At 39.7% G+C, this 26,185-nt stretch overlaps 1 protein-coding gene across 4 annotated transcripts in view; it reads right to left on the reverse strand.

The window, feature by feature from the left end:
• Positions 1-26,185, reverse strand: part of MAP4K4 (mitogen-activated protein kinase kinase kinase kinase 4) — a 170,351-nt gene that overhangs the window by 48,586 nt on the left and 95,580 nt on the right. For all 4 annotated transcript variants that reach the window (XM_063126235.1, XM_063126234.1, XM_063126237.1 and 1 more), the window contains exons 4-11: positions 16,918-17,043; positions 15,481-15,591; positions 11,211-11,301; positions 10,201-10,331; positions 8,027-8,081; positions 7,107-7,185; positions 3,986-4,161; positions 2,373-2,445 (exon numbers count right to left, since the gene is read on the reverse strand). In XM_063126235.1, the coding sequence (XP_062982305.1) occupies positions 2,373-2,445; positions 3,986-4,161; positions 7,107-7,185; positions 8,027-8,081; positions 10,201-10,331; positions 11,211-11,301; positions 15,481-15,591; positions 16,918-17,043 (842 nt within the window). The remainder of the gene's footprint in view (positions 1-2,372; positions 2,446-3,985; positions 4,162-7,106; positions 7,186-8,026; positions 8,082-10,200; positions 10,332-11,210; positions 11,302-15,480; positions 15,592-16,917; positions 17,044-26,185) is intronic.

Consider the following 26,185-nt stretch of genomic DNA (forward strand, 5'->3'; position numbering starts at 1 on the left):
CACACACACACACACACTAACTGGACCTCAGTATTCAATAGTTATTTATTATGATGACTCAGGCATGTTGGTGCTTTGAGGCGTTTATCACGGTGTCAAGAAACATGTCCCATGCTGTTGTATTAGAGCCAAAACAGACATTACTTTAAATCTGAGTCTAACAGCAACATCTTTTCCCCCTCATTTTTACTCGAGAGTAGGTGCAGAGGCCCAGACCTGAATCAGGATCCCTGGGAAGTTTTTGTTTTTTTTTAAGATCAAGATCAAGATCAGTGGCTCAACACTTTGTCTAATGTAAAAATTACACAGATTTAAAGTACGGTCTGTTTTGGCCCTTAGTAGGATTATTCTTTCAAGAACTTCCTGTTGAACAAGCTAAGATTTCTCCTTACAACAGTCATGAGACCCAGGAGTATCCATGTACTACTACTCTTTATGCTGCCCTTGCTAACAGTTTAAAACAGCATTTTATCTTTATCCTTGAGTGAAGAATTAAGCCAAGGCAAAAGTAATGAGTTTCATAGTTAAGCTTCAAATGCTCATGCTGCCAAATGACTCTTTATGCTTACTGCGTAGCATGCAGCTTCACCTTTGATTTTCTTTAAATTCTACAGGCATAGTCAGGCATTTTCATTTCATTTCATTTATTATATTTCTATACCGGCCCACAGACAAAGCTTTCTGGGTGGTTCACAAAAATTAAAAGCCATTAAAATACATTATAAAGTATAAAAATGATTCAAGACCTAGCGTGAACACAACAACAACAACAACAACAAATATCTAAAACAATTTAAAACCATCAGCCAGACAAAATCCCACACCTGATCAAACAATCATTATATACTGCCAAATGCCTGAGAGAACAGGGCAGTTTTAACCTGATGCAGAAAAGATGACAATTTTGGCACCTGGTGGGCCTCGTCAGGGAGATCATTCCATAACTTGCTTCTTTCTGTCAGTTTTAAGCAACATGATAATTCACTAAGGATTTGTAATTGTTATTTATTTATTACATTTATATACCGCCCCATAGCTGAAGCTCTCTGGGCGGTTTGCAAAAGTTAAAAACAGTGGCTCTGCACTAGGTGTTATACCTAGCCATTACTTTTTAGTTTACCTTAAATACTTATACCCTACTTCCTGCTTTATTTCTAATATACCCAAGACATATGCTCAGAAACATACAGGCAGCCAGTGAAAGCAGGCCAGAATTGTTGTTATCTAGTTGGACCATCTTGTCCCTGTTATCAATCTGGCCACCACATTTTGCACAAGCTGCAACTTCTGACCTATCTTCAAAGGCAACTCCACATAAAGTGCATTGCAGTAATCTAAAAGCGTATACAACTGAAGCCAGGTTATCCCTGTGCCGATAGGGGTATAGCTGGCCACGCAATATTCTCCACATACCATCTTCTACAGCTGAACATCTCTAGGACCGAAACTACCACAATGCAGTGCCTCCCACTTCCAACTCAGACAACTGTCCCAGAAGGGTACCATAGATGGTACTGAAACCTGCTGAGAGATCAAGGTTGCACTGCCCCTGTCTCTCTCTCTCTCTCCTGACATAGGTCATCATACACGGTGACCAAGGCTAGTTTTGTGCCCAAATCTGGCCTGAAGCCCAACTGAAATGAATCTAGATAACCAGTCTCATCCAAGAGTGTCTGGAGCTGGCTGGCAACTTTTGGGGAGTTGCCACACATAGGAAGATGAGACTTATGCCTTCTCTCCATGGCTGCGACACCATGCACACACACACCATCCCCACTAGTGGTATGTCGCTTGCACCTGTAGAATGTAAAGATAATCAGTAGGTGAAGCTGCATGCTATGAAAGAAATGCAACAAGTATTTTAAGCTGGGAGAAAATTCTAAAAGGGGCCAAGGCAAAAGACAAGATAGGCCTTCTCTCAGATTATACTACATTATGACTCTTCATTCCATCCCAGGGGTAATTAGTAGGTAGATGGGGACCCACTAGTAGATTTCTGGATGATCTCCAGCACAGGATTTCTGATTCCCAATCGTTTAAAAATAGGAACAGGGTGTAACCAAAAGGGATTTTTTTTCTGTGGAAGGACTGTAAGATCTGTTCAGTCTTAGTACTGAAAACATTTTCCTCAGCTCAGAATTCTTCGATTCTAAGTGTACGTCAGACTCTGGTTGGTGAATTTCAGGATTCTAGTATTAAAAAAAAGTAGATTCTGCAAGTCTGAAGTCTTATTGCTTCTGTTCTTTAGCCATCATCACTATACTGAGGATTTCAGCCCTGTTTTTCAAGAGCAAGGCCCTAGTTCAGATGTTCACTAAATTTAAACTGACTTGCCTAAATTTATGATTGGTCCATCACCGGAGTTACATTACCTTGGCTCTCCTTCTTGTTCAGGCACTTCCTCCTCCTCTTCTTCACTTCCACTATATTCATATTCAGTTTCATCTGTTGGGAGTGAGGGAGAGAACAACAGTCATGACAACAATTCTCTTATAATCACAGATTCAGTACAAAACATAAGAGTTCTATGCAAAAGTTGTTTTATCAAGTGAATTCTCTGTAAAGTGTAATAAAAGAGAATTTCAATATTAATTTAGAATCTACAGTTCTAATGTAAAAAAAAAGTCACTGACACTCTTCCTAATGAATTTTAGAGAGGCTGCTTTAGATACTCATCCCAACTCCTTATATTTGGGAGAGATCCATCATTGTGTGCTTTCATTTTCAAAAGAAAAGTATTTTGCTGCTGAGTGTTCAATACCTCTTGCTCAACTGAAAAGTATGAAATGGGTATATTTCAAATCAAAAATATTAAAACCAGAAATTCAATTAAAAAATTTAGATGCACAATATAACCATTAGGTTTCCCCCCCTCTACCTCACTCTACAAAGGACTCTTGATTCTCTCTCAAAATTACTGTTTCAGGGCTTGGGACAAGTCAAAGATAAATATTTGGTCGGGGATCCAAAGTGTTATTTCAGGTGCAACCAGTGCGATTTCTGACACTGTATCTGACACTCCTCTAAACAGGAGGCTGCCATGCTATATTATAAGGGGCTTTTGCAATTCCTTCCCATTTCAAAAGTAGTTTCCATGTGGTGTGAGGAGTGGATACTGCTGCTCAGGAAACACGTTCAAAGCCTTTTGGGTATGCAGAACTAGTTGCATGATCTTTGAATCTTAGTAAAAATATTTCTAAATCCTCTAAGTACCAAAATTTACTAAGAGCTGAGTTTTTATACATTCTTTAAATGCATGTGTTCAGCTTGCCTGGTGAGAGATTACCAGGTATGAATTGAATGTTAACAGACCACACCATTACAAAACAACAAATTCCATAGAAGGGTGTGATACAAAATAAAATCCTTCCAACACAATTGAGACTTATGACTAAGCAAAGTCTTCAATATATTTGGACTCAAATAAGATTTAATTAAGCCACCAATGTGCATGTATAATATCTGTGTCTCAGATATTAGTTGATCTTTGACAGCAGAGGTCATTCTGCTGTCAAAGCAAAAGGTCATTCCAGCCCCTGTCATCAGACAGAGGACAAGGGCCACTGGGTCTCTGCATAATTTCCATCACAGCAAAATCACCAAGTCCCAACTACATGCCTGTTAACTTCTCAATTTTGATGTTATCAAACTGATCTCCATCCTTTACTTTTTCCTTCTACTCTCCTTCTCTTATATGCTGTGTTTTAGATCAGGATGGGCAGAAGGTAGATCTCTGGATTTTTGGGACTTCAACTCCCAGAAGCCTCTGCTAGCATGGCCAATCGTCAGGAATGCTGGGAGTTGACATTCAAAACATCTGGAGATTTGCTTTCTGCCCACCAGTTTTAGATTATAAAACAGAGCCTGTGTCTTATATTGATTTATGTACAGCACCTACTTAATGCAGGTGCTCTAATACCAACAACACTACTACACACACACGCACACACACAAATGTGGTTGTAGTTTCAAAATGATGACATACCCTTCTCTCCTCTCTTCTTCCTGGTTCTGTCTATATGATCTTTAAGCTGGATTCGGACTTGCCTTTCATTTGGCTGATCACGTATAAATGGATGTTTTAAAAGCTGCTCTGTAGAAGGTCGTTGCATATAGTTCTTCACTAAACAGCCCTCTATAAAACTAAAGAACTTTTTTGACCTAAACAAAAATAAATCACACAAATTTAAGTCATTTGATAAGACAGATGTATTTGGTAAGAGCCCTTTGTATCCTAAAAATTGGCAGGACCAAATTCTGATAAACAAATATGGCAAAGTCACAAAATGTAAAGTAAAAGTGATGACCATTACTTCACAAACTATAGCAAATTATGTTTGTAAGTGAAGAACTGTTAAGAATTTTATGGTTATAAGTCACACAAATAATTATTTCATTTTTCTGATTCAATATTACATGCTGACAATGGTGCTACACAAATTTAGAGAATAGTCCTTCTACCAATAGATGGTAAAGAAAGCAATAAAAGCTTGGTTCAAATGGAGCCCATTTTTTGTGAGGAAATAACTTTAACGTTACAATGAGCACCCATTTCAGCCAACCAATTAATATTGCTCTTGTACCTTAGGCAAACAAAAAAAGCAATAACAATGGAATCATTTCATTTCTTTAAGGAATAAAAAATATATTTATATTGACTTATGTAAAAATATATTTCAATCATCATCACAGAAAGCCCACACCCCTGAACATAACTGGAGTCATCCTGATGGTCTCAGTGGCTGTCAAATAATCAATAAAAACACATTTAAAGCTTAAAAAAGCTATATAAAGTGTGCAATCCAAGTTGCAGAAGAACAGGTGAATCTACTGCACTAAAAGCAATTTACTTCCTGGACCAGTTTGAAAAGCAAAACAGGCTTACTAACTATCTAGAGCTGTTTCTCGTATTAGTTTTGTATACAATACAAGTCATTATATATACAAGTCATTATATACCACATAAATATTCTGTGGGGAATATTGTGGTTAGAAACTGTATTTTCCTAATCAGACTGAGCATGGAAAATTATATTGGTCTAATATGAATGCCAGGGAGTGTTCAAACAATATATATCCACCATGCAAAATTTAGTAGCATCAGAAGCGATGGAAAAAAATAGTCCTCTATCAGAAGGAATTTGGAGTTGAAGTTGAAGTACGCCCTTTTATACAGGTTCTATATCACTGTGTACAAGAAATGCATAACTTCTTCTTTATAATCCAAGTCAAATGATCAAACAACCTGTGGTTAACAAACTATGGTTGTTTGTGAGCATGTGGAAACAAGCAAGGTGGCTTCCACCTGCTCCGTTCTGCTTCACAATGTTCCTGGATTGTTCACCATGACATCTGAATACAGAACTCGGGGTTGCTGAGAGAGAAATAACCCAGAGTTTTAATCCATGGTTTGTTCTTGGGTTAAAATACTGGGTTGTTTCTCCTTCAACAACCCAGAGTTCCAGATTTGGCTGTCACGGCAAACAAAGTGGAAAAAGGAACCAGCCAAATAGGCAGGAGCCAGCATGCTTGCTTACTCACGATCACTCACAAACAACCCATGGTTGTTAATAAAGCATAATTTCTTTGATTGTCTGAACTGGGTCACCGACTCATGTTAGATACCGTGATAAGTCATCAATATATGAGGGTTATCGTAAAATAGTGTTTGCTAACCAAAGCAATGCAGTTAGTTGTGCTAAGGAGAATCATAACTGGCTTGGTAGGCTTACAATTTACCTATCAGGACCACAGAACCAATCTAGTATATAGGGCTAATGTGTTGGGTTGGGATATTAACAATTAAGTGTTGGGATGGGGCATTTCTGCTCAGGGTCGGACTATGTTATCTTTATATGAATTGCATAGTACGTTGCTGAGGATAATCTTTTATTTCACTGTAGTGTAATGGTTTCAATTCAGATTGGGACAACTGTCCACCAGAAGGGGAAGATTGAACTCTTCCCTGACTGTATTATTCCTAAAACTCTCCCCACCCCACCCTGGGGGGGTGGGATTAAAAAAGGGGGGAAATGACCATTGACAATAGATACTTTTTTCTTTATTTAACCCCTGGGGACAGGGGTTTTACAGAACAAATGGGTAGGAGGCAATTAAAGTACCATTTAGTTTGACCCTCAGACAAACCAGATTACCGGGTGTGGATTAAAATGTTTGCCGCACAATGCTCTGAGTTTATTAAAGGAAAGAAGGACCTAATTGCGGCAAGTGAACATCCAATATGACAAGCTTTTCATTTCAACATCTAAAATTTGCAAGTAATATTTTCAATTATGAGGTGCAAAATCACTATTATTATTATTATTATTATTATTATTATTATATTTATTATTATTATATTTATTTGTATCCCGCCTTTTGCCCAATACTGGGCCTCAAGGCAGTCTTACAAAATTTAAAACATACATTTTAAAACCTAGGAAAAGAAAAGAAATTTAAAAAAACCAAAAAACACAAAAAAAACATTAGTTATACTGGTACTGAGGACTTTCACCGACAATTCTGTGTGGCTTTAAAATAAAGCTTCTGCATATGCACACTTCTCAGTGAAAATGATGCATAAATATAGCTGTCTTAAAAGCATTCTACTTAAGCGTTAATGAATTTCTCTCAGTTGGTGAGAAGGACAACCAAACTATCCATCTTTTACAATTATTACATTGAGTGCCTTCATACGTTTTAACAAACACCTTCAATATGAAACCTAGGAGTCACTGCCATTGTCTTGCTCCCTTGTTACATTTTATGTCAGAAATTAAGACCTATATATGGGGGATAAAACGTACATTTTCATTTTTAGTGGCTGCACAATTTCTCAGCTTAATATGATGCTCTTATCGAAAAAAACACAGTGCCTCTTCGCCCTATGTCTCTGAGCATAAGTCTTACGTAGAGACAAGTCGAAGTAATAGATGCAACATCTCATTGGGGGCTTTGATTCAGTAGCCCAGAAGACTGATTTCAGCCAGATGAACAGTATTTTTCAGGACTACGGAAATAACACAAGCCTACCTGTGAGAGAGAAGATGCTATGTCATAACAAAAAATAAAAGAAAATAAAACAAACTGAGGTAGTAACCACATACCATTTCTTGGATTTTAGCCGTGGAGGAGGGTTTCTGGGAATAAGGAATAGGGCTCTCATTGGATGCATGTCACAGAGAGCTAGAAATAAAAATAAGTATTATTTTTATTAAAAATAAGTATTTTATTAAAAATAAGTATTATTATTATTATTATTATTGCAGAGTTGATGCTTAATTTTATCATTATTGCTGATAGAATATCTACAGGTATTTCACAACTCCAAATAGCTAATGATGAGAGTATGAGTGACTACAAAGAACAGTAGCAAGCACTAATATTCCTGACAACTCTTAATCTGAGGATGAGTTGAATCACATTCTCTCTCTCTCTCTTTCACACACATACATACAAACAAACAAACACACACACACACACACACACACAAGCACACACAAAGAACTATAATGTGAGAGCCCATCTGTTGCATAAAGTGCCAAAGATCTAAGAATGGAAGTTGTAATTTCGTATAACCCATAGAAACTGGAGATGGGAAAAAAAGAAAGATTTAAGACCCATTTCCTTGGCAAGATGGTCCTTTTCAGTATTGCCTTGTAACATTTTGTATGCATATGCTATAGCATATCTGTTCCAAGATTAAATGTCTCTCTCATCAGAAGTTTATATGGATTCAATAATTCTGTATTACAAGGTTTCTCCTATTGCTTTGTTTCTATTGCCTTTGCACAACCACAATCGCTGCAAAGTAATGCTTTGGCACAGTAATCTGGCAAATAGCACTACTATTTATAGCATTTTTAAAAAATTGCTGCAGGAGGGGGTGGGATAAAAACCTAAAGAAACAGAAACTCACCATTGCGTTTTCAGAAATCTCAAGTGTAAGTTTAGTTTACAAGGAGTATGTAAAAGTATAGGTTTCAGCTAAAATCAGGGCAATAGAAAATGGATATATATCACTTACGGGGAGCGCCTTCTGCCATCTCTATGGCTGTAATGCCGCATGACCAAAGGTCACTCTACAAAGAGAGACCATATGTTAGCAAACATATTATCCATTTCCCCTTCTCAGACAATTACAATTCCTGATGTACTACATATGGAAGATCAGAATTGCATCAACTTAATGTTTTTAAAATTGCTTAATTTCTTTAAAATTTGCTAGGGAGGGCGGAAAATATGTATTATTTAGCTGTGAACACATATACACTAAAAATTAAACTAAGTTACAAGAACCTATTCTTTAACATCTCTGCAGGCAGTTTTATATTGCCAAATGCAGTCTTTACTACTTCAAAGTATTTTTTAATAATTGCATATATTGTTATTTTTTCTTCACATACACCCCACTGAAAAAAAATACACATTCCCCCCTCACCATACCCCTAGAAAAAACACAAGTACCATGCGAGGTGCCTATCTATAGAAAGCTAGCGCATCAGGGAGAAGTTCTCTTTGACAGTTACTACTTTATATGGTGGTGTATCCAAACATGTGATTCCCCCACCATCTGTAATCATAATGATACATATCTGGAAGGAGGTGTCATTTCTGCAATCTTGGAAGTAGCTCAAAGTAAGCAAAGACTATCAAAGAATTGACCGGGAAAATTTGAAATAGCCATTCCATGCTTTTCCACAACTCATTTTACCTAATCCCTGAAGAAGTCCTTTCCCACCCCTACATCACTTCCTTCTGTTCCCATCTCTTTTATAAGGGCAACCATTCACAAATGAAAGGATCACTATTGTTTCCAACCCCATTTTTCTCTAATTCTTCCCTTCTCCTCTCTCTCACACAATCAAAAATTGAACCATCCTTCGAACAGAGCACTATGATATCCCTACCCCACCCCCACAAAAATAGTATCCAGTCTTGATGTAAGATCTGATTCTTGAAGGCAATGAGAGATTTCAATTTCCTCAACTGACTCTGACTTTATTTAGACTACAGCTTTGTTTCTAGCATTCAAGATCTTAAATATTTTATTCTTTCTTCTCCCTGTGGTTGCCTAAAAGGAAGCTAAGAGGTGCTTAGAGAGTTCCAAAAAGCTATTTTGGCGAAATATTCTTAAGAGACATATTCTTAATATGTTTTCTTTGGAGACATATTCTTAAGAACTATATTTAACAGAGATAGCCCTTGAAGTTTGATGTTTGTTGCTGCTATTGACATTCATGAGAAAAATAAAACAACAGCTAAGCATATTGTCACCAATTTCTGAGCCCAGTTTCAGACAACCGCCAAAACCATGGTATAAGGTAATTGGGAATGAGGCATAATGAATCTCAAGCTTCCCTCTCTACCACCTCTGCATACAATGAGAAAAAGCTTCCTATTTCACTTTAGAACAAACCTCAGTTTCATGTTATGTCCAAACTCAAGGAACTGTGCTTCTTTCCACAGTTAGTTAAGTTGGGTAAGAAATCAGAATCCAAGACCACAGGCGTAACACGAAACTGAAAGTGGACTCTCCTCCTATTTTGCAGGGAGAAGAGAGGAGGGGGCAGTGCATAAACCAGAGGCTCTTCGTGGATCATTCCTGATCACCTGGTTTAGGTGATCCTCTGAAACAAGCCTGTGCCTGTAATGAAGTTCTTTTGCCTTAGGTATGACATAGTTCTTTCATATGGTAACTAAGGGCACCTTTATGTTTTTCTACATGAAAAGAATTCCATAATAAAATAGAAGTATCAGCTTTGATGACTGCACATGTATCTATTCAACTGGGTGTGCATACAATTGCTAGCAAGTTGCATGTACACGCGCGCCCACACACACAAAGATAGATAGATGTACAGAGAAAGGCCGTAGCTTAGTGGCTGAGCATATGATTCTGTGCGGAAGGTCCTCAGTACAATCCCTGGCATCTCCAGGTTGAGGAGCTGGAAAAGACTCCTGTCTGAAGCCCTGGAGAACCAATTCCATATACAGAGATGGACTATATACATTATTTTTTCCAGTTAGACTGGGCCTGTTTGCTACTTTACTTAATGATCTGTAGTACAGTATTTGTTCAGAAAAAAGAAAAAAATTAAGACTTTCGCATAGAGTATTAATGATAAAGAACCCGTGTACACAACTTATAGCTAGTATGCAGTAAATACATCTTAACTACTATGTTAATATTTCTCTTACTCTGTAGTCATATGTAGCATCTGGATTTTCATCACAGGCAATAACTTCTGGGGCCATCCAATAAGGCGTTCCAATAAAAGTATTTCTTCTACCAACTGTCCTATCCAGCTGAGCACTAACACCAAAATCCACTGCATTAATAGGAAAAAACAATCAAAACACACTGAAATTAGTTCTCCAAAATTACTGCAACATAAATAGACATGCAGACAACACAATTCACATGTAACAAGCTTATACAATTCAGGCAATCAATTAAAATGAATGTTGAGACAGATGCAGCCTTCATGCTCCATTAATAATGTACTCATCTCATGTGTACAGCATAATATTCAACTCTTCAGTACCTCTCACCTATTTACCAGCAAGAAATTTCTCATTAAAATATAGAGTCCTTATTAACAAAGAGCTGCAAAGGATATTGTCCACCAAGGCAATTGTTCTATCCAGTTACATACAAAATCCCTGGTATTTGTGGGGAGGGGGGTTAAGAAAGAAGGGGACGATAATCATATAAGGGTCGCTTTATTCATTCATTTTTCTGAGATTCAAAGATTGTAGTACAAATTCTTTTTAGCAGTGTGAACACACACTGGAGAGCCAATCCACACATCCTCTTTATCTTTTATCAGACACAAATGACAGCAGCAGCACCTCAGCATCTTTATGTCTGAAAAATACAATTTAAAGCGCCTTAATGATACGTAAGAAAAAAAGTCACTAAATTGAGACTGAGTAGAATCAAAACACAAATGCCACACTGAAATCTAGACATGAATCAGTGCCCTAAAAGGGAACATTTAGCTACTTATTATATCACAAAAAGTATTGTTTGTGGGCCCATCTTTTGTGCACCTAACACCAGCAAGCGCTAATTTTAAATGTTCAAGTTATCCCTCTCCTCTGCAACCGGTTTACTAATGCTACATCATGTTGTCACTTGCATGGAAGAGCAGAAACAGCAGAGACCATGCCAAAAGAAAGTGAGTAGATTAGACTAATTAACTTACCCAGCTTCACCTCTGCATTTTCTGTTAACAATACATTCTGCCCTTTGATATCCCGATGAATCACATGATGGGCATGAAGATGGGCCAATCCCTGCATTAAAAAAAGGCAGCTCATAGGGTCTTTCCCCCTTTAAGTTAGCCACTATATAGTGTCCTTAACTGTATTTCAGTGCACACATTCTACAAGTCCATGCCCTAGTCAATTTAGGAATTATTTTTTGTCTAGTGTAATTCAACATGTCCAATGTAATTCACCTGTTGATGTTTTGGTAACATGCCACCGTCTTTGCATAAGGAAAGTTGTAAAGGTTTATGCACACATTTTGCATAGGTGGAATATGAGTGTGCTTCACACGTTCTTTTTAAGTATAGATAGCATTTCTAAAACATACCTGATGAAAACTATTCTTATAAGGACAATTAAACTGGGTGAGGAAGTACTGAAAAGCAGAGCAAATCATTTCCCCAAGGAATAGGGAATGCTTACCTGTACAAGAAAAGGCTAAAAAGTAAAGAAATATGCAGCTTACAAAAGGGATGGCTAAGAAGAAATGTGACGTAAGGAGTAATTAGGAAAATCTGTTTACTACTTTTTCATACTAGTGCTGCATGTTACTACTTGCCTTGAATCTCCAGAGATGGATGCAAATTAGATGCGACAAACTTAAATCATGGTAACATTGAGGTATCAGTCCAAATTCTAGATACATTGTTTTTCTTTTATATAGATAGTGACTTTGAACATTACCAAATGTGCTGGCGTGGGTGGGGGCACAGAGAGGAGAACAGGAAGTGGTCCCTGCTTCCTGTTCTCCAAAGTTCTTTGTAATGCCTGACATGTTACTCAATTATTTCATCTTGCAGGGGAACGCTTATGCTGGTTTTGCATTGGAAGCTTTTACTTCTTACTGTATGGGAAGTGACAGCGGGGTACTGGGGGAATGGGGGGGCAGAGAAGAGATCTGTAAGTTTCAAAGGGCACAGAGTACAGGAAGCATGAATCATGCATGCTTCCTTTCCCGGGCATTAGGTAACATGCAAAGCTGTTTCAAGAGATAATGTTAAGTCCCTGTGGGGCACCTACTGAACTTTTAGAACTTCATGTGAATTATGAATCCAAGAAGAAATTATTCAAGATTTAAAATAGTGATTTTCCTAGTTTTCTCTGGCAAATTAACATTGTCTGAAGGCAACATGGCAGCAAAGTCTTGCAGAAGCTGGCCTATTTATTTTTTCTGTTAGGTATCAATGACTAAACATAGGTATGGATGGACTTATGGATAGTAGACCTAAACCGGGCCGGCCCTCTCATAAGGTGGGGTTAATCCCCTGCCTCAGGTGCTGGAGTGGGAGGAATGGTGAATTGTGTGCTGTCCCCGCAACCGGCCAAGAGGATCTACCACCATTGCATGCCCCCCATCCTCATTGCTGTTGTGTCCTCTACCAGCCTCTCTACTCCATTGCTGGTACTGCCACTGTTCACTCTATGGATCCTTGCAGAATGAGTGGTGCATAGACAAGCACCTTTTCCAACTGACGTGGGTCTTTTCAAGAGCAGCACTAGATGGGAGATGCAGAAGAGTGAACAGGCTGTTCTGGGGAGGAGACAACATGGCAGGTGGAAGGAGAGGGGAGGTGATGGATGTGGGAGGGGGAGAGAAAGAGATGGACACGGCGGCAGTAGCAAGGGCGACACTTGTGCTGCCACTGGTACGGTAATGGAATGGAGAGAAGGATTTATTTATTCAAGGAAGAATATGATCTTATCTAGATGTTTGCAGCATAAAGACTTTACTGGACCTAACTTGGTTCTGTAGACAGATGACCAGATCAGATGGCAGCCTTGGAAGGGAGTAGTTTGGTTTTGTTTTTTGTCTGGTATACAAACTGCTGCTCCTTTTGGAGGGAAAGGATCTACACTGTCACACATGGTACAGTAACATCTCAGATTGATTGACATATCTATATGACATCTCCAGAAATCTATATGACATCTCCAGAAATCAGACAGGGCAGGACACACACTCAAAACCCAAGTTCTTTTCCAGAGTAAAATACAATTTACATATTACAGCAGCATAAACAAGATTCCAAGAGTTGCCAGTTATTTTATGGGCATGAATCAAGGTGTCAGTTTTGCTCTTTAAAGCCCTAAATGGTTCTGATAGCACTCCTAACTACTGCATGTAAAGCCCTGCTTTGCATTCCTCCAACATTACAAGCAAAAACCCAAAACACACATTTAGACTTATAATATTCAGGAATACTGACTTGGATTGTTATTTTTTATTTAGGGCGCAAACCTATGAGATGCACGTAGGTACTCATAAGCCTCTGAATTTGGAACTAGAATAGGCATTTTCGCCCATCTAGCAGAGTCTTCAAGGAGGAGGGAGGGGAGGAGGCTGGGGCAGCTGTAGGATTTATTGTATGGCTGCAGCCCCTGCTTTCTTCCCTTCTCCCCCTCCGCCAGGAACACCTACTTTCCCCCATCTCTGCGCTCCATTTTGTGAGTGCAGAGAGGTAGCCAGCACTGCACTCTCTGCACCGATTACAAGGGGATGGGTAGCGCAGTTTTCTGGCTCCCAATGCCCCCCTAGGGAGACATAAGATTGCTCCCTCAATGTAACTGTGATTTGATTATACATATTTTCAGACAAATATGAAGTTATCAGTAGAATAAAGAAATACATTATTGGAATGTTAGGGTATCAAAAGTTTTTAGGTCGAATTTTTTGGGGGGAGGGCAGCAAGATTATATGCCAGTATTTTTCCAGCTGCACTGGTTGCCAGGTCATGTCCACGCCAGATTAAAAGTGCTGGTATTAACATTCAAAGTCCTAAATGGCTTGGGGCCAGGTTATTTGAAGGATCTCCTTCTCTCATATGTACCTGCCCGGACCTTAAGATCATCTTCAGGGGTCCTTCTCTGTGAGCCCCTGCCAAAGGAAGTGAGGTGGGTGGCTACCAGGAGGAGGGTCTTTTCTGCTGTGGCACCCCAGCTGTAGAATGCACTTCCTAGAGAGGTTTGCCTGCCACACACATTGTACTCTTTCGTCGCCAGAGGAAGACCTTTTATTTCCCCAGTATTTTAGCATTTTACCATCCTGGTCTTTTAACTCTGCTGTTTAAATCTGTATTTTAAATCAATGCACTGCAGCTCCATTTTATTCTGGTTGTACTTTTATATTGTGGTTTTAAATGTTGGTTTTAAGCTTCCATATTTTATATTGTCTACTTTACCTTATGGTTTTAAGCTTTGTGAATTGCCCAGAGAGCTTCGGCTATTGGGTGGCACAGAAATGAAATAAATAAATAAAATCAACAAAGTTGCCTGTAATGTTGGAGCATTCAAAGACGAGCTTTATGCTCAGCCTGAAAGCAGTGAAAAGGCAACAGAGGATCTACTACTTCTCTTAGCTGTTATAAGCACTCAGCAATTCAGATCTGAATAGTGCTGAGATATACATTTGGGTTGTTCTTATGTCTTTAGTAATAATGTTATCTTTAAAAACTTAGTACAAACTATATTAGGCACCCAAAAATTATACCAGAAAATAAACACAAAGGAAAATCTTTGGGGCCTTTACAACTGGATACTAGTAAAACAAAACTAACACATTCTGAAATTAATTTCCTTCTGCACTTCTAAATTAGAACATCAATATTGCTTTGTGGAAAAGAACCACATACAAAGCAGAGAGCATTACTGGTGCCGAAATAAATAAAATGCAGTGCTTTTTACTGATCCAAAGCATCACATTGTCTATAATAGCCGAGTGGAGTGGATGTGCAAGACATCTTGTGCACCGTATTTGGTAGAAAGGCAGGATACAAATCAAATAAATGAACAAATAAAACGTATCTTACACATTATTATCCATTGCAATTTGCAGAGCTGTAGATAAAGATGTGATCATATATTTTGACTGTGTATATTTTGACTGTGTTTTAGCAATCAGCTTTGGAAAATTTGATCTTATTCAGGCTGCTGGATAGATCCACAGGCATTTTTCCATTACAAGTGAAACATACAATCATGGCACTTGTTATAGTTTCTAGTGCACATAGACTGTGTTAAAATGATAATTTACCAATTGGCTTAAGTTTATGTTTGTTTGTTTGTTTGTTTTTAAAAAGATTACCATTCGAGAACTACTGTTCATTCCTTTCTAAGCTATGGACTTCATTGCCAAAGTCTACTAGAAGTTTGTGAGAGCTTAAATCGTATGTGCTTGAGTAAAAATACAACAAATTACATTTTCCTTACCCTAAGGATCTCTCGGGAGATGTATGCTATCCAGTCCTCCTTCAAAGTATTTCCTTTTGTATTCTTCACAAGGTCTGTAATAGAGCCTGCACCACAGAACTCCATAACAAGCTGGAAAGGCCAAAATGCAAAAGCAGTCATTCAAAATACTTTAAGCCCATATATGACACAAGTGTTGTACTGCAGCAATGCTTACTGGAAAATTAAGAGAAATATCACACAAGGACAAATAAACATTTCAGTGTAAGCAGCTCATAATCCAAAACCCTTTGCCATTTATAAAGTTTTATTTTACATGAATACATTAGCTTCAAGAGAATAAGAAATGTGCATCCATTTTATAACTGCACTCGCATGAAAGGATAAGGCAGAATTCTGGAGAATCATGGCTTAGTGTTTATGAGCAGTATCTTTCTGCATGCTGCCTGGTTTCTCCTGCTTGGCTTCTCTCACTAGCGGAAGTGGTTACATAAACAGAAATTAATCAGAAACTAGCATTATGTTCAAATCAGGATTCCTGGTTTCTCACTCTGCTATCAAGTCAGAATCTGAAGCTAAGTTTTTTTAAAATTCCTGGCATCAGGGAAGAGACAAGCCAGGAGCCCAGGTTCAGACGTAACACTAAACTTGTGCCTGCTGTTTTGTTTCTGATTACTTTAGCCATTTCCTCTGGCAGACATAGCCAAGCCAGAATTCTCCAGGATTCTGACTTATCATTACATTATTGTTTAATATATTGCATGAGAACACTGCTTATATATTATATACATAAAGTAAAAACAGGTGACTAGTAATAAAAGTCCTGTACTAAGGGCTGTTGGCATGTTTGGATTAAAGAAAGTCTTGCCACAGTGAAGGAACTTGGACTAAAGAACCTTCAGGCCTCTTCTGTTAATTCTTCTGCTGCTGATGCTGTCTGCACCTCATAGAGCTAGATCGGTGTTTTCAAAATCTAAGAACTAAGAAGCATGCTTACCTTTCCCCAAATAATTAAAATTAAAAGTATTCTTCACTCTTGCACCATTAGCCTGTAATCTTATACTGCTTATCAAGGTGTAAGTCCCACTGAACTCAAGAAGACTTATTTCTGAATAGACATGTATAGAGTTGAGCTGCAAAATATTTAAGTTCACAATGAGCAAGATTAAAACAACAATAAAAACTCACTCTCAGAGGAGTTCTCCCTTTGTGTTTCTGTAAGAGTCACTGATCTGGGTGTGCCCTGATTGGAAGGAAACAAGCCCAGAAAAGTGGATCATGCAGAGATGCAATGGGCAACCATTTTCTTCATAAGGTTGTGATACACTAATGTGCAACTTATTAGTCCCTTTAAAATAGGATACTACTCCATTATTTTCTACATCATGTTCATCTACCCCAATTCCCTCAAATTATAACTGACGAAGAAGGAATCATGTTTGTAAAGGATGCACTTACCCACAGTTGGTCATCATGTCCTGGAGGACTTTTCTTAATAAAAGCACCATAGTAAGTTGCAATATTTCTATGATGGGAATATTTCTTCAGCATGTTTATTTCCAGTTTGATTTCTTCTTCTTCATCCTTTTTTTTGGAGGGGGGGAGAATATGAATGAATTTACTGCAGTATTAATACCCACTGTAGTTTGACCTCTCTAAAGGATTAAAGGTATTACCATGTTTAGCTACAAACTTAATTGTGTCTGTTTTTTCTTTAAATAAGCTTAATTTTATCAAATACATTACATAAAATTGTTCAAAATAAGGCAACTTTGGGCAGAAGCCAGCAGTGTACTCACAGCCCAGGTTCCCATACACCCCACCAATTCCCTTCTGCCAAGTAGTGGGTCCTGCCAATTCCGTTGTGCACAAGAGAGATTTGGCTCATCCTAGGGGAAACCCAAAACAAGCAGAAATGTTCATTTCTGGAAAGAGCAGGTCTATGGAGCACCCTTACGTGAGCTCTGCTGACCTGCCTCTTTCTAAAAACAGATGTTTCTGCTTGTTTCAGGTTGCCCCAGAAGCACTAAATTACCATTGTGCAAACAGTGGCAACCGCTTGCACAACAGAATTGGCAGGTCTTAGGAGAATCGACAGCAGTGTAGGCACCCCATTGGCTTTTGCCCTTCGGTTCACCAGATACAGAAAATAAACAGAAAACCTGAATGGCAACTGTAAAAATGGGGCAAATGGTTAACTATTGGGATTTATATTTTCAGAAAATATTAGCAATCAACCAATTGAATTTAAAGAATTCTTACTCCAAATTATCCCTCTTAATGCTTGATAGAAATGTTTATTTTGTCAATCCCAGGCTTATAATGACTACTTATAACAAGATCCCAAAGATCAAAATTCTGTCCTGTACTTTATTTATACTCTGTATTATAATCTTGCATTTATTTCAATTCACCTTGCAATTGCTTTTTGATGTACTGATTGAAACAAATATTGGGTTGCATCCTGTTGTCCTGTGAACAGAAGGGCTCCTTCCATTCATGGAAGTGAGTCAGATCCAGCTGAGTCTCCAAACAGGGGGAGGGCAATCTTTTATGATTTCCTCTTCCACCTGGAGCCTCCAGCAGTACCTCCTATGCTGATCAACCCTATAGAGCAGGTTTCCAGGTAACAAAAACGGGGTCATGATCAGACTGGGTAGAGGACAGGACAGGCCGACAGGAAAGGTTCTGACACAAAGTCCCCTGGGATATGTGCTGGAGCCAGCTGGAGGACCAAGGGGAAAGGAGGAGAACAACCCGTGGTAAGCCCGATCATCTGCCAGCCTCACCATGGGTTGTTCCACGAACAACCCACACTGCATAGCTTGTTCACCAGGGTAGGTTAACATGTCATGCGAACTCACCAAATAACTGGGTTCACACAACACAATAATCCACACTCATGGTTGTGTTGTCTGAACCCACATTTGTTGTCTGAACGCAAATTGGGTTCAGACAACATGATAACCCAAGTTTCAACAATAACCCACTGGACCCAAAATCCACCCCTTAAGTGTGGGTTATTGTGTTGGGTGAACCTAGTCAGTATCCCAGGTTGAAAGGAATATTCTTTAAAATGTCCCCAAGAACTTTAGAAGCTAACTGGTGTAAACAAAGGCACGCATGCTCTCTACATTGGATACTTAATAAGTTGCAAGCATAGAAAATACTTTTATATTACCCACTTATAGAATTAACAACATTAGTGCAAAGTGAATATTTCTGACAATACCGTATTTCTTCGATTCTAAGACGCACACTAATTTCAGTACCACCAACAGAAGAAAAGCTTTGATTCTAAGAAATAATAAATGCACCCGCGATTCTAAGACGCACCCCGTTTTTAGAGATGTTTATATGGGGGGAAAGTGCGTCTTAGAATCGAAGAGACATGGTAGTTAACATCTGACAAGTCTGAAGAGCTAACAGTGTCTAATTTTTTATAATTTGAGTGTGCCACTCAAACAAATACAACACATTCCTGGGAGGCAGAGGCAGCTTGTAGACTCTCATGGTGATTTTAATGCATCAATTACCACTTTTAGCCATTATTGTTGGGCCTGAAATGCTATAACACAGTCTCTCTACCCATGACACGACTGCTGCTTTTACTTATTTTGTGATAACCCACCTGATTAATGAGAATTACAGCAGCCAGCTACATTATTTGTTAGAAAAGATCCCACTGTGTGTATTTCAATATTGAATGTATTACAAAAGGAAACTATTACATAGAACACAACCTATACATTTATAAAACCTACATATCAGGTGCTAAGAAAGTCAATGCAGATGTCTGATTGGGTCACAGACATGCACACCGTAGTTATATTCCATTTGGAAGATTGTAAGGCACTATACCTGGTATCTGTATCTAGGCACAATTCGACCTGTTGGTTATGACCTTTAAAGGCCTATAAGGCTTGGGATCAAGCTACCTAAAAGACTGCCTTCTCTCTCAGTGATCCTGCCCAGAAAAGATTTAAAAACTGGGGAAAGTCCTTCTCTCAGTGCCACCACCATCAGAGGCATATTTGCTGAAGACATAAGAGAAGGCCTTTTCGGTGGTTACTCCCAGGGTGTGGAACTCCCTGTTGAGGGACACTAGGTTGGCTCCCTTTCTACTGCCCTTCCAACAGCATGCAAAGACATGTTTAGTCATGTAGCTCTTTGCCATGAAGCTGATCTGTTGGGCTGGGTGCAGTTTTTATTCTTTTATTGTTGCATTTTGTTTTGAATAGTGTTTTTAATGTATTTGTTCTATGATTGTTTTAATTACGTTTTTATTCTAAGTGTTGGCTTTGATATTGTTATTTGCCTTGAGTGCCATTTCCTAGTAGAAAGGCAGGTTACAAATCAAATAAATAAAAAGTAAATGAACTTGTGTCTATACAAGAGGACTTGCCCCAAAACACACACAGAAGCACCCACCTCAAGATTGGATCTGTTGCAATGCCATCTGGTGGTTACTGTATACTATTACACTTCAGTGTTAGCAATTTTCAAAAATACAAGTACATAGTAATTCATGAATACCTCTTTGTTTCTCTATCTACCTTCAACCTCTCCTTATATAAGATAGCATGTTGAGAATCAAAGATCTTGCTCCCCCACCAATTGTTACACAATTAGCATAATATCGCTTTGACTCCCGGATGCCATCAGAAGAATTTAAAGTGAGGCAGCTATAATTAATCACAAACCAAAATACAATCTAAGTCAAAACACAGTGCAAGAACTATAGAAAAACAGGAAGAGATCTCTTAAACAAGATAAAGTAAGCGATTCAATTTATTTAGGAAAGCTTCTGCACCAAAGTATAAAACAGTTTTCCCCAACCAGATGTTTTAGACTACAACTCCAATCAGGCCCAGCCAATGGTCTGGGATGATGGGAGATGTAGTCCAAAACATCTACAGGGTACCAAGTTGGGGAAGGTGGGAATAAAGTTTTTTTACTGGAGCAACTGGAGAATAAGCATTTGTGAAGCTACTTGCATTTGGGAAATATTATTGCTATTTGTTAACTTCACACGTGTTGACACTGAAGAGATTTTATATGGAAATGCTAGCTTAAGTGCATGACTGTGTTTACTAGGGGTACTCAAATTGAACAGTGCAGGCTTTTTGTATATTTTGGCATTTCAGTATACAGTGGTAAAAGGAAAGACCAGAGATTTGTTTTCTTCTCTGAATGGTTTGATGCAAGACCAGCATCTTATAATCAATATGCAAACCCAGCAATGCATTCAACCCATACTTTCAAAACATCTGCATCATGTGTGCAGATGGGAGTTGCTTTAATGTAGAAGCCTCCCAAATAGCAGCTGTAACATCAGAAAATATGGTGGATCTGCAGAGACCAAGGAAGTTAGAGTGGGAGATACAATATAATTTAAATAGTTTTAGTTATTATATGATTATGTACTCCAGTTTCCAAGTATAGCAGCTTGAAGCTTCAGACAGATGTTGGACCAGTGGTAATGTCTGCACTCTGCAAGTCTTCGTCCTTTTCTCTTTGGACCCAAGAACGTTCTAAAGGTCTCTTGTTTAGACCCTCTCTCTAAAACAAAGCAGGCCTATGAAGTCTGGATGCAATGTGCTGCTGCAGGGAACAGATCTCTCTACTGGCCACCCTCATCTAGGTTGACTCTGCCAACCACACATACACTACAAAAAACACCAACACACGCATTCACTTAGCAGTGAGTCAGGGTGGATATGGTCTCAGAAAGGCTGGCGGCGGCTGCCTGCCCTACCTACTCTTCTGAGCTCTTTCCAACAATGCTTACTTGCGTGCTTTGCTCTTGACTCAGCTCTCCCACTGCGCGGGCACTTGGGGAAGTTTTCAAAAGCAGCAAGCACAGGATTCATTAATAGAGACACTCTTATTAATAAACGAATTAGGTGAAAAGCACTATCCTGATCAGTTCCCCCAAGCCGAGCACAGCAAAAAGGGGAGATCAGGCAGAGTGTTCCTCCTGGATGCCCACCCTGGAATGCAGGAGGAGCCAAGCAGAGCATGTGCAAGAGTACAGGAGGCAGGAGAGGAGAGGTGCAAGCATAACTAGGGCCACAATGGAAACTTGACATTGGCGATCTACCAAGCAAGCAAGTTGTGCACCCTTGTAGAAATCACCCCTGCCAGTACCTGGAAAGACCAGACTTCCCAGGACTTCCACTGTTGTTTGGTCTGAGTGTTTCGGATGAAGGGCAGGAAGTAAAACTAAAAATAATAAATAATTCCATGGAACAATGTGCCATGGAAACATCACACTGCTTAGTGAAAGGGTGCGATCCAAAGAGAGCCAAGGACAAAGACATTTGGCGGATCTCCTGAATAGCTTCCAGTACAGCATAAGGAGCCCCAGTCAGAAAGGGAACACCAGTTTGCACGCTGACACACTCTCACTGATGTCGCTCTGACTTTTTGAAGCAACGTGTCTTGCTGCTTACAGAGTGCCTTCAAACCTAGCGCCAGTTAAATAGAAGACCACTTGGCAGACTAAAAGTGGAAAAAAATATTTGTGGCTTAGTTTACTAAGAAGCAAGTCAACCGTATAAGAAGAACATAAGAGCCCTGCTGGATCAGATCAACAGCCTATCTAGTCCAGTATCCTGTTTCCTATAGTAGCCAACCAGATACCTATGGGAAGCAGGACATGATGGCAAACAGCAACTGGTATTTCAAAGCATGTTGCCTGAGATCCTGGAATTAGCATATAGCTGTCATGGCTAGTAGCCATTGATAGCCTTATCCGCTATGAATTTGTGAAACACTCTTTTCAAATCATCTAGGTTGGTGGTCATCACCACACCCTGAGGAAATAGATTTCATAGTTTCAATATGTGCTGTTCAAGACATTTCTAAAATGACTGTGCTAATTCTCTTATCATGAGATGAGAGGAAAGTTAAACATTTCCCAAACATCTTTTGTCTTGGGGCAATATGTGATGACTACACACTGATACATACTCAAATCTTATGTGACTACATGAAGAAAGGAAAGCCATCCAAGTTAGGGAAACAGAACTGAACAAAAGCAATTCAAGAGTAGCAACTGCACCTCACCACTTAGCCAAAATCATTACATGCTCCCCAATGTAAATCAAGAAAAACAAAAATTTTGAATTTCTAAAGATGGATTGTTCTATAAAATTAATTAATAACATAATCAATGGATACCAATACAATATGAGTCAGACTAGGTATTTTTAAGGCTGTAATTAAATTGTGTCTGTGTGTGTGTGCACTAAAACCAGCTCATTAACAGTTTTCAGTGACTTTTTTTCTTAAATTAAGGGTGGGCAACTTCAGGAGGTCTGGGGGGCATTTTCAATAGGGATGTGCTCCGCTTCTAATCGGACCGGCGAATTAGAAGCGGAGTGGGGTGCTTCGCCTCCCCTTAAGGCGGAGGCAAAGAGGATTGGGGGGCTGGCGGAGCGTGGCGAAGAGGATCGAGGTGAAGGCGGATCCTTCGCCTCGATCCGGAGCTCCGCCGGAAAGGTAAGTGGGGTTTACCGGGCCCTGCCGCTGTCGCTGTCGCCCATGCGGTGACAGCGGCAGGGCCCGGTAACCCCCCCGCCCTCCTCTCCCTTACCTGCCTCCGTCCGTGGTCCCTTGGCTTCTTCAATTGAGCCCGCAGTTCAACCAGGAAATCTAGGCCACACTTGCAGCCCAGACTTCCTGGCTGAACCGCGGGCTCAATTGAAGAAGCCGACGGACCGCGGACGGAGGCAGGTAAGGCCCCCCCTCCCCCTTGGTCCCTTACCGGGCTCTGCCGCCGTCACCGCATGGGTGGCGACGGCGGCAGGGCCCGGTAACCCCCCCCCCCGCCCTCCTCTCCCAGCCTTACCTGGCACCACTCCCCTCCACTGCGGAGCTCCGATTCGGAGCCGGAGCTCCGCGGCGAAGAGGAGTGGAGTATGGGCGGGGCGGCGTGGAGCGGAGCGGGCCGATCCGAAAATTTTGGATCGGCCCGTGGGGCGGAGCGGGGGGTCCGTGCACACCCCTAATTTTCAACACCCAGCCAAGGGTGCCAAAAACAGGGAATCATCATCATCATCATCATCATCAAAGAAAATGGCATCTGTAATTGCTATGGAGTCAAAATTAGCTTGTTTGCAAACTACTTTTGACCCTCTGGCTGCATTCAGACGAAATGGTAGTCAAGGGTAGAGCAATAATCAACTTGACAGTTGCTTATCTAGGGGGTACTCCCCACACAACATGAAAATAACCAACCATGGTGTGGATTAGGATCAGCGTTGAGTTGACTATTAGTCCACTCTGAGTTGACTCATTCATTTCCCACCCTCTCTTCCCTCCTCAGTCCTCATGCTAGTTTCCCATCAGTCATTGCTGCCAAAAATCTATTCTGCCAGCTGGACTACAGTGGCAGCCACCGCTTTGACTGCTCCTGCCTTGAGACTCTGCGGCTGATGAAATAACCAACAGTGACCAAGGAAATAACCAACAGTGCCCTCCACAAAACACAATAACCAACGGTAGTTCAAATAGCCAATTCTGCACAACACTGGTTATTTTCATTGGTTATTTTAGCCAAATAACCAAACACTGGTTTAAAAAACTCCCTCCACATAACACACTAACCCACAGTGGGTTAAATTACTATCAACAATTTAAACCACCATTAGTTATCATGTTGTCTGAACCTAGTTTTTGTGTGCTCCATAGCAGCTACAGATAGTATTTTGTTTTATATAAAATTTGGGGATCCCTGAATTTCAGGGGGTAGAAGGGGCTGCACTCCAGGGCTGTGGCGTCTATATGCAGCTTGAAGCCACGTGTTGCCCACTCTTGCTTTAAAATTTAAACATTGCAAGAGTACTGTGTGTTATCAAATTGGCATATCTTAAAATAAAAACAGATTTTGAATTTGTTTTGAAATATTTCACATTATATGTGCTTTTTATTAATATTTTTCTAATCAAATATTTTAGTTCATTAATGTTCTCTGCTTTTTTACTAAATATAAATGCAACTTGCATGTAAATAAATCCCAAGCAATTTAAGGAATGAAAAAATTGGGTAAAACTACACACACTTTATATGCCGCTTATTATGGCTAAGAAAAGGATTAGCAAATGAACCGCCAGCACTAACCAAAAAGCTTGTTGCCTGTAATAAACTGCTTGCTTCAGGTGGCTTAAAAATACCAGCTCCTTATCTAGGGCTTTTAAAAGGACAATGAATTGCTTACCAATGGAACAGCACTCTTTTTAGGGTGCAAAGGCCAGACAGAATATAATGCAGCCCTTTGTAAAGAAAATTAACTACCTGTAACCATATCACTGGGGAATGACAATAAAATGTGAAGATAAAAGGGGAACTTGGAACAATAGGCAGTTAGGTTTTTACAGGACCATAAGCAATGCCTAAAGCTAGAATTATACAAACTCCATACTGGAATCATGTGTATTCCGAGACAAAACACTTGAACACTCCCTGTCCATTGTCACTAATACAGCAACCACCTGCTGCAGTTTTCATAATACTACGATTTCTCCCTCCCTCTTATGTGCCGTGTTTGGCTCACTGTGCCTTAATGGCAGTGACTTTAAAATGGATGGAATAAATTCAGCTCAAGTCTACAAAATGCAATTAATTCTTTTCCAAAACAAATTTCTTACACAAATCACATTAATTTCCCCCCAAGTATCCTCTAGAATTATTGCCCAAATGATTTATAGCACAAACTGTGGAAACAAAAGTGCCAAAATCAAGCCAGTGGCTTCAAGGGGAGAGATTCAAGCATACAGTTAAGTCTGCCATTGAAATCAGTGGTAGTCAGAAGTACTGAATTTTCACTGGATCATGGCTTATGTATTTGCTGTTTTGTACAGGCAAAAGTGTAGGGGATGCCTACTTCACTCCCTGAAAGGGAGAATAAAAAGATAGAAAAGGCCAAAGTCACATGCATGGACCTTCTGTCAGTCTTGACAAGCAAGAGAGAAAGCTAGCAACAAAAGTACGCATGTATCTTAATGCTCAGTCCCCGAATCTAGAAACAGTGATAGCAGCAGCTGTCACACAACCCATCTCATCCAACAAAATGCTCTTGGGTCACAGAATGGGATGCTTGGGGAAGGAACTGTGGATAACACTTACACTCCCTTGTCCCTGATGGCCAGTAACGTCTCTCCCTTCCATTCAAAACTAAAGTACTTTGTTTTTCATTCTAAAGTCCATAAATACATTCCCTATACTGCATAGCAACCAGCTCCACAAAGGCTTCAATTTAGGTCATATACATCAAATCTGGTATTACTTGAGTCCAATGTACTGAAGAATACCCACTTCAGGTATCTCGATTAGACCATTTGCAGGCTTGAAGTGAATTCATGGTGGGTGGGGGTGGGTGGGTGGAGAACAGCAAGAAATCAAGCTGAAGTCCTTGATTTCCAAAGTTATTACACTGGCTTTCATTTGCTTCCTATTGTGAAGCAAAACCTGTAGCACATATGGTTATCATGACTTTAAGCTTGTGGAGTCTACTTCGTTTCTCAGTACAGCCCTGAGGTCTACCAACTAGAGCCAGGTACAAAATAGTGCACCTGGGAAGTCTGACAGAGAATTGAAGAACACAGTGCCTCTGAGCACATGCTCAGCCTAGGAATTATTATTTTGTACTCTAACAGGATCTTGCACACAAATTCTCTTATACACAAATCTATTCTTATTTCCCCCTAAGGTTTCTTTATTC

Source organism: Elgaria multicarinata, chromosome 5 (genome assembly GCF_023053635.1).
Source record: "Elgaria multicarinata webbii isolate HBS135686 ecotype San Diego chromosome 5, rElgMul1.1.pri, whole genome shotgun sequence".
Lineage (NCBI taxonomy): Eukaryota > Metazoa > Chordata > Lepidosauria > Squamata > Anguidae > Elgaria > Elgaria multicarinata.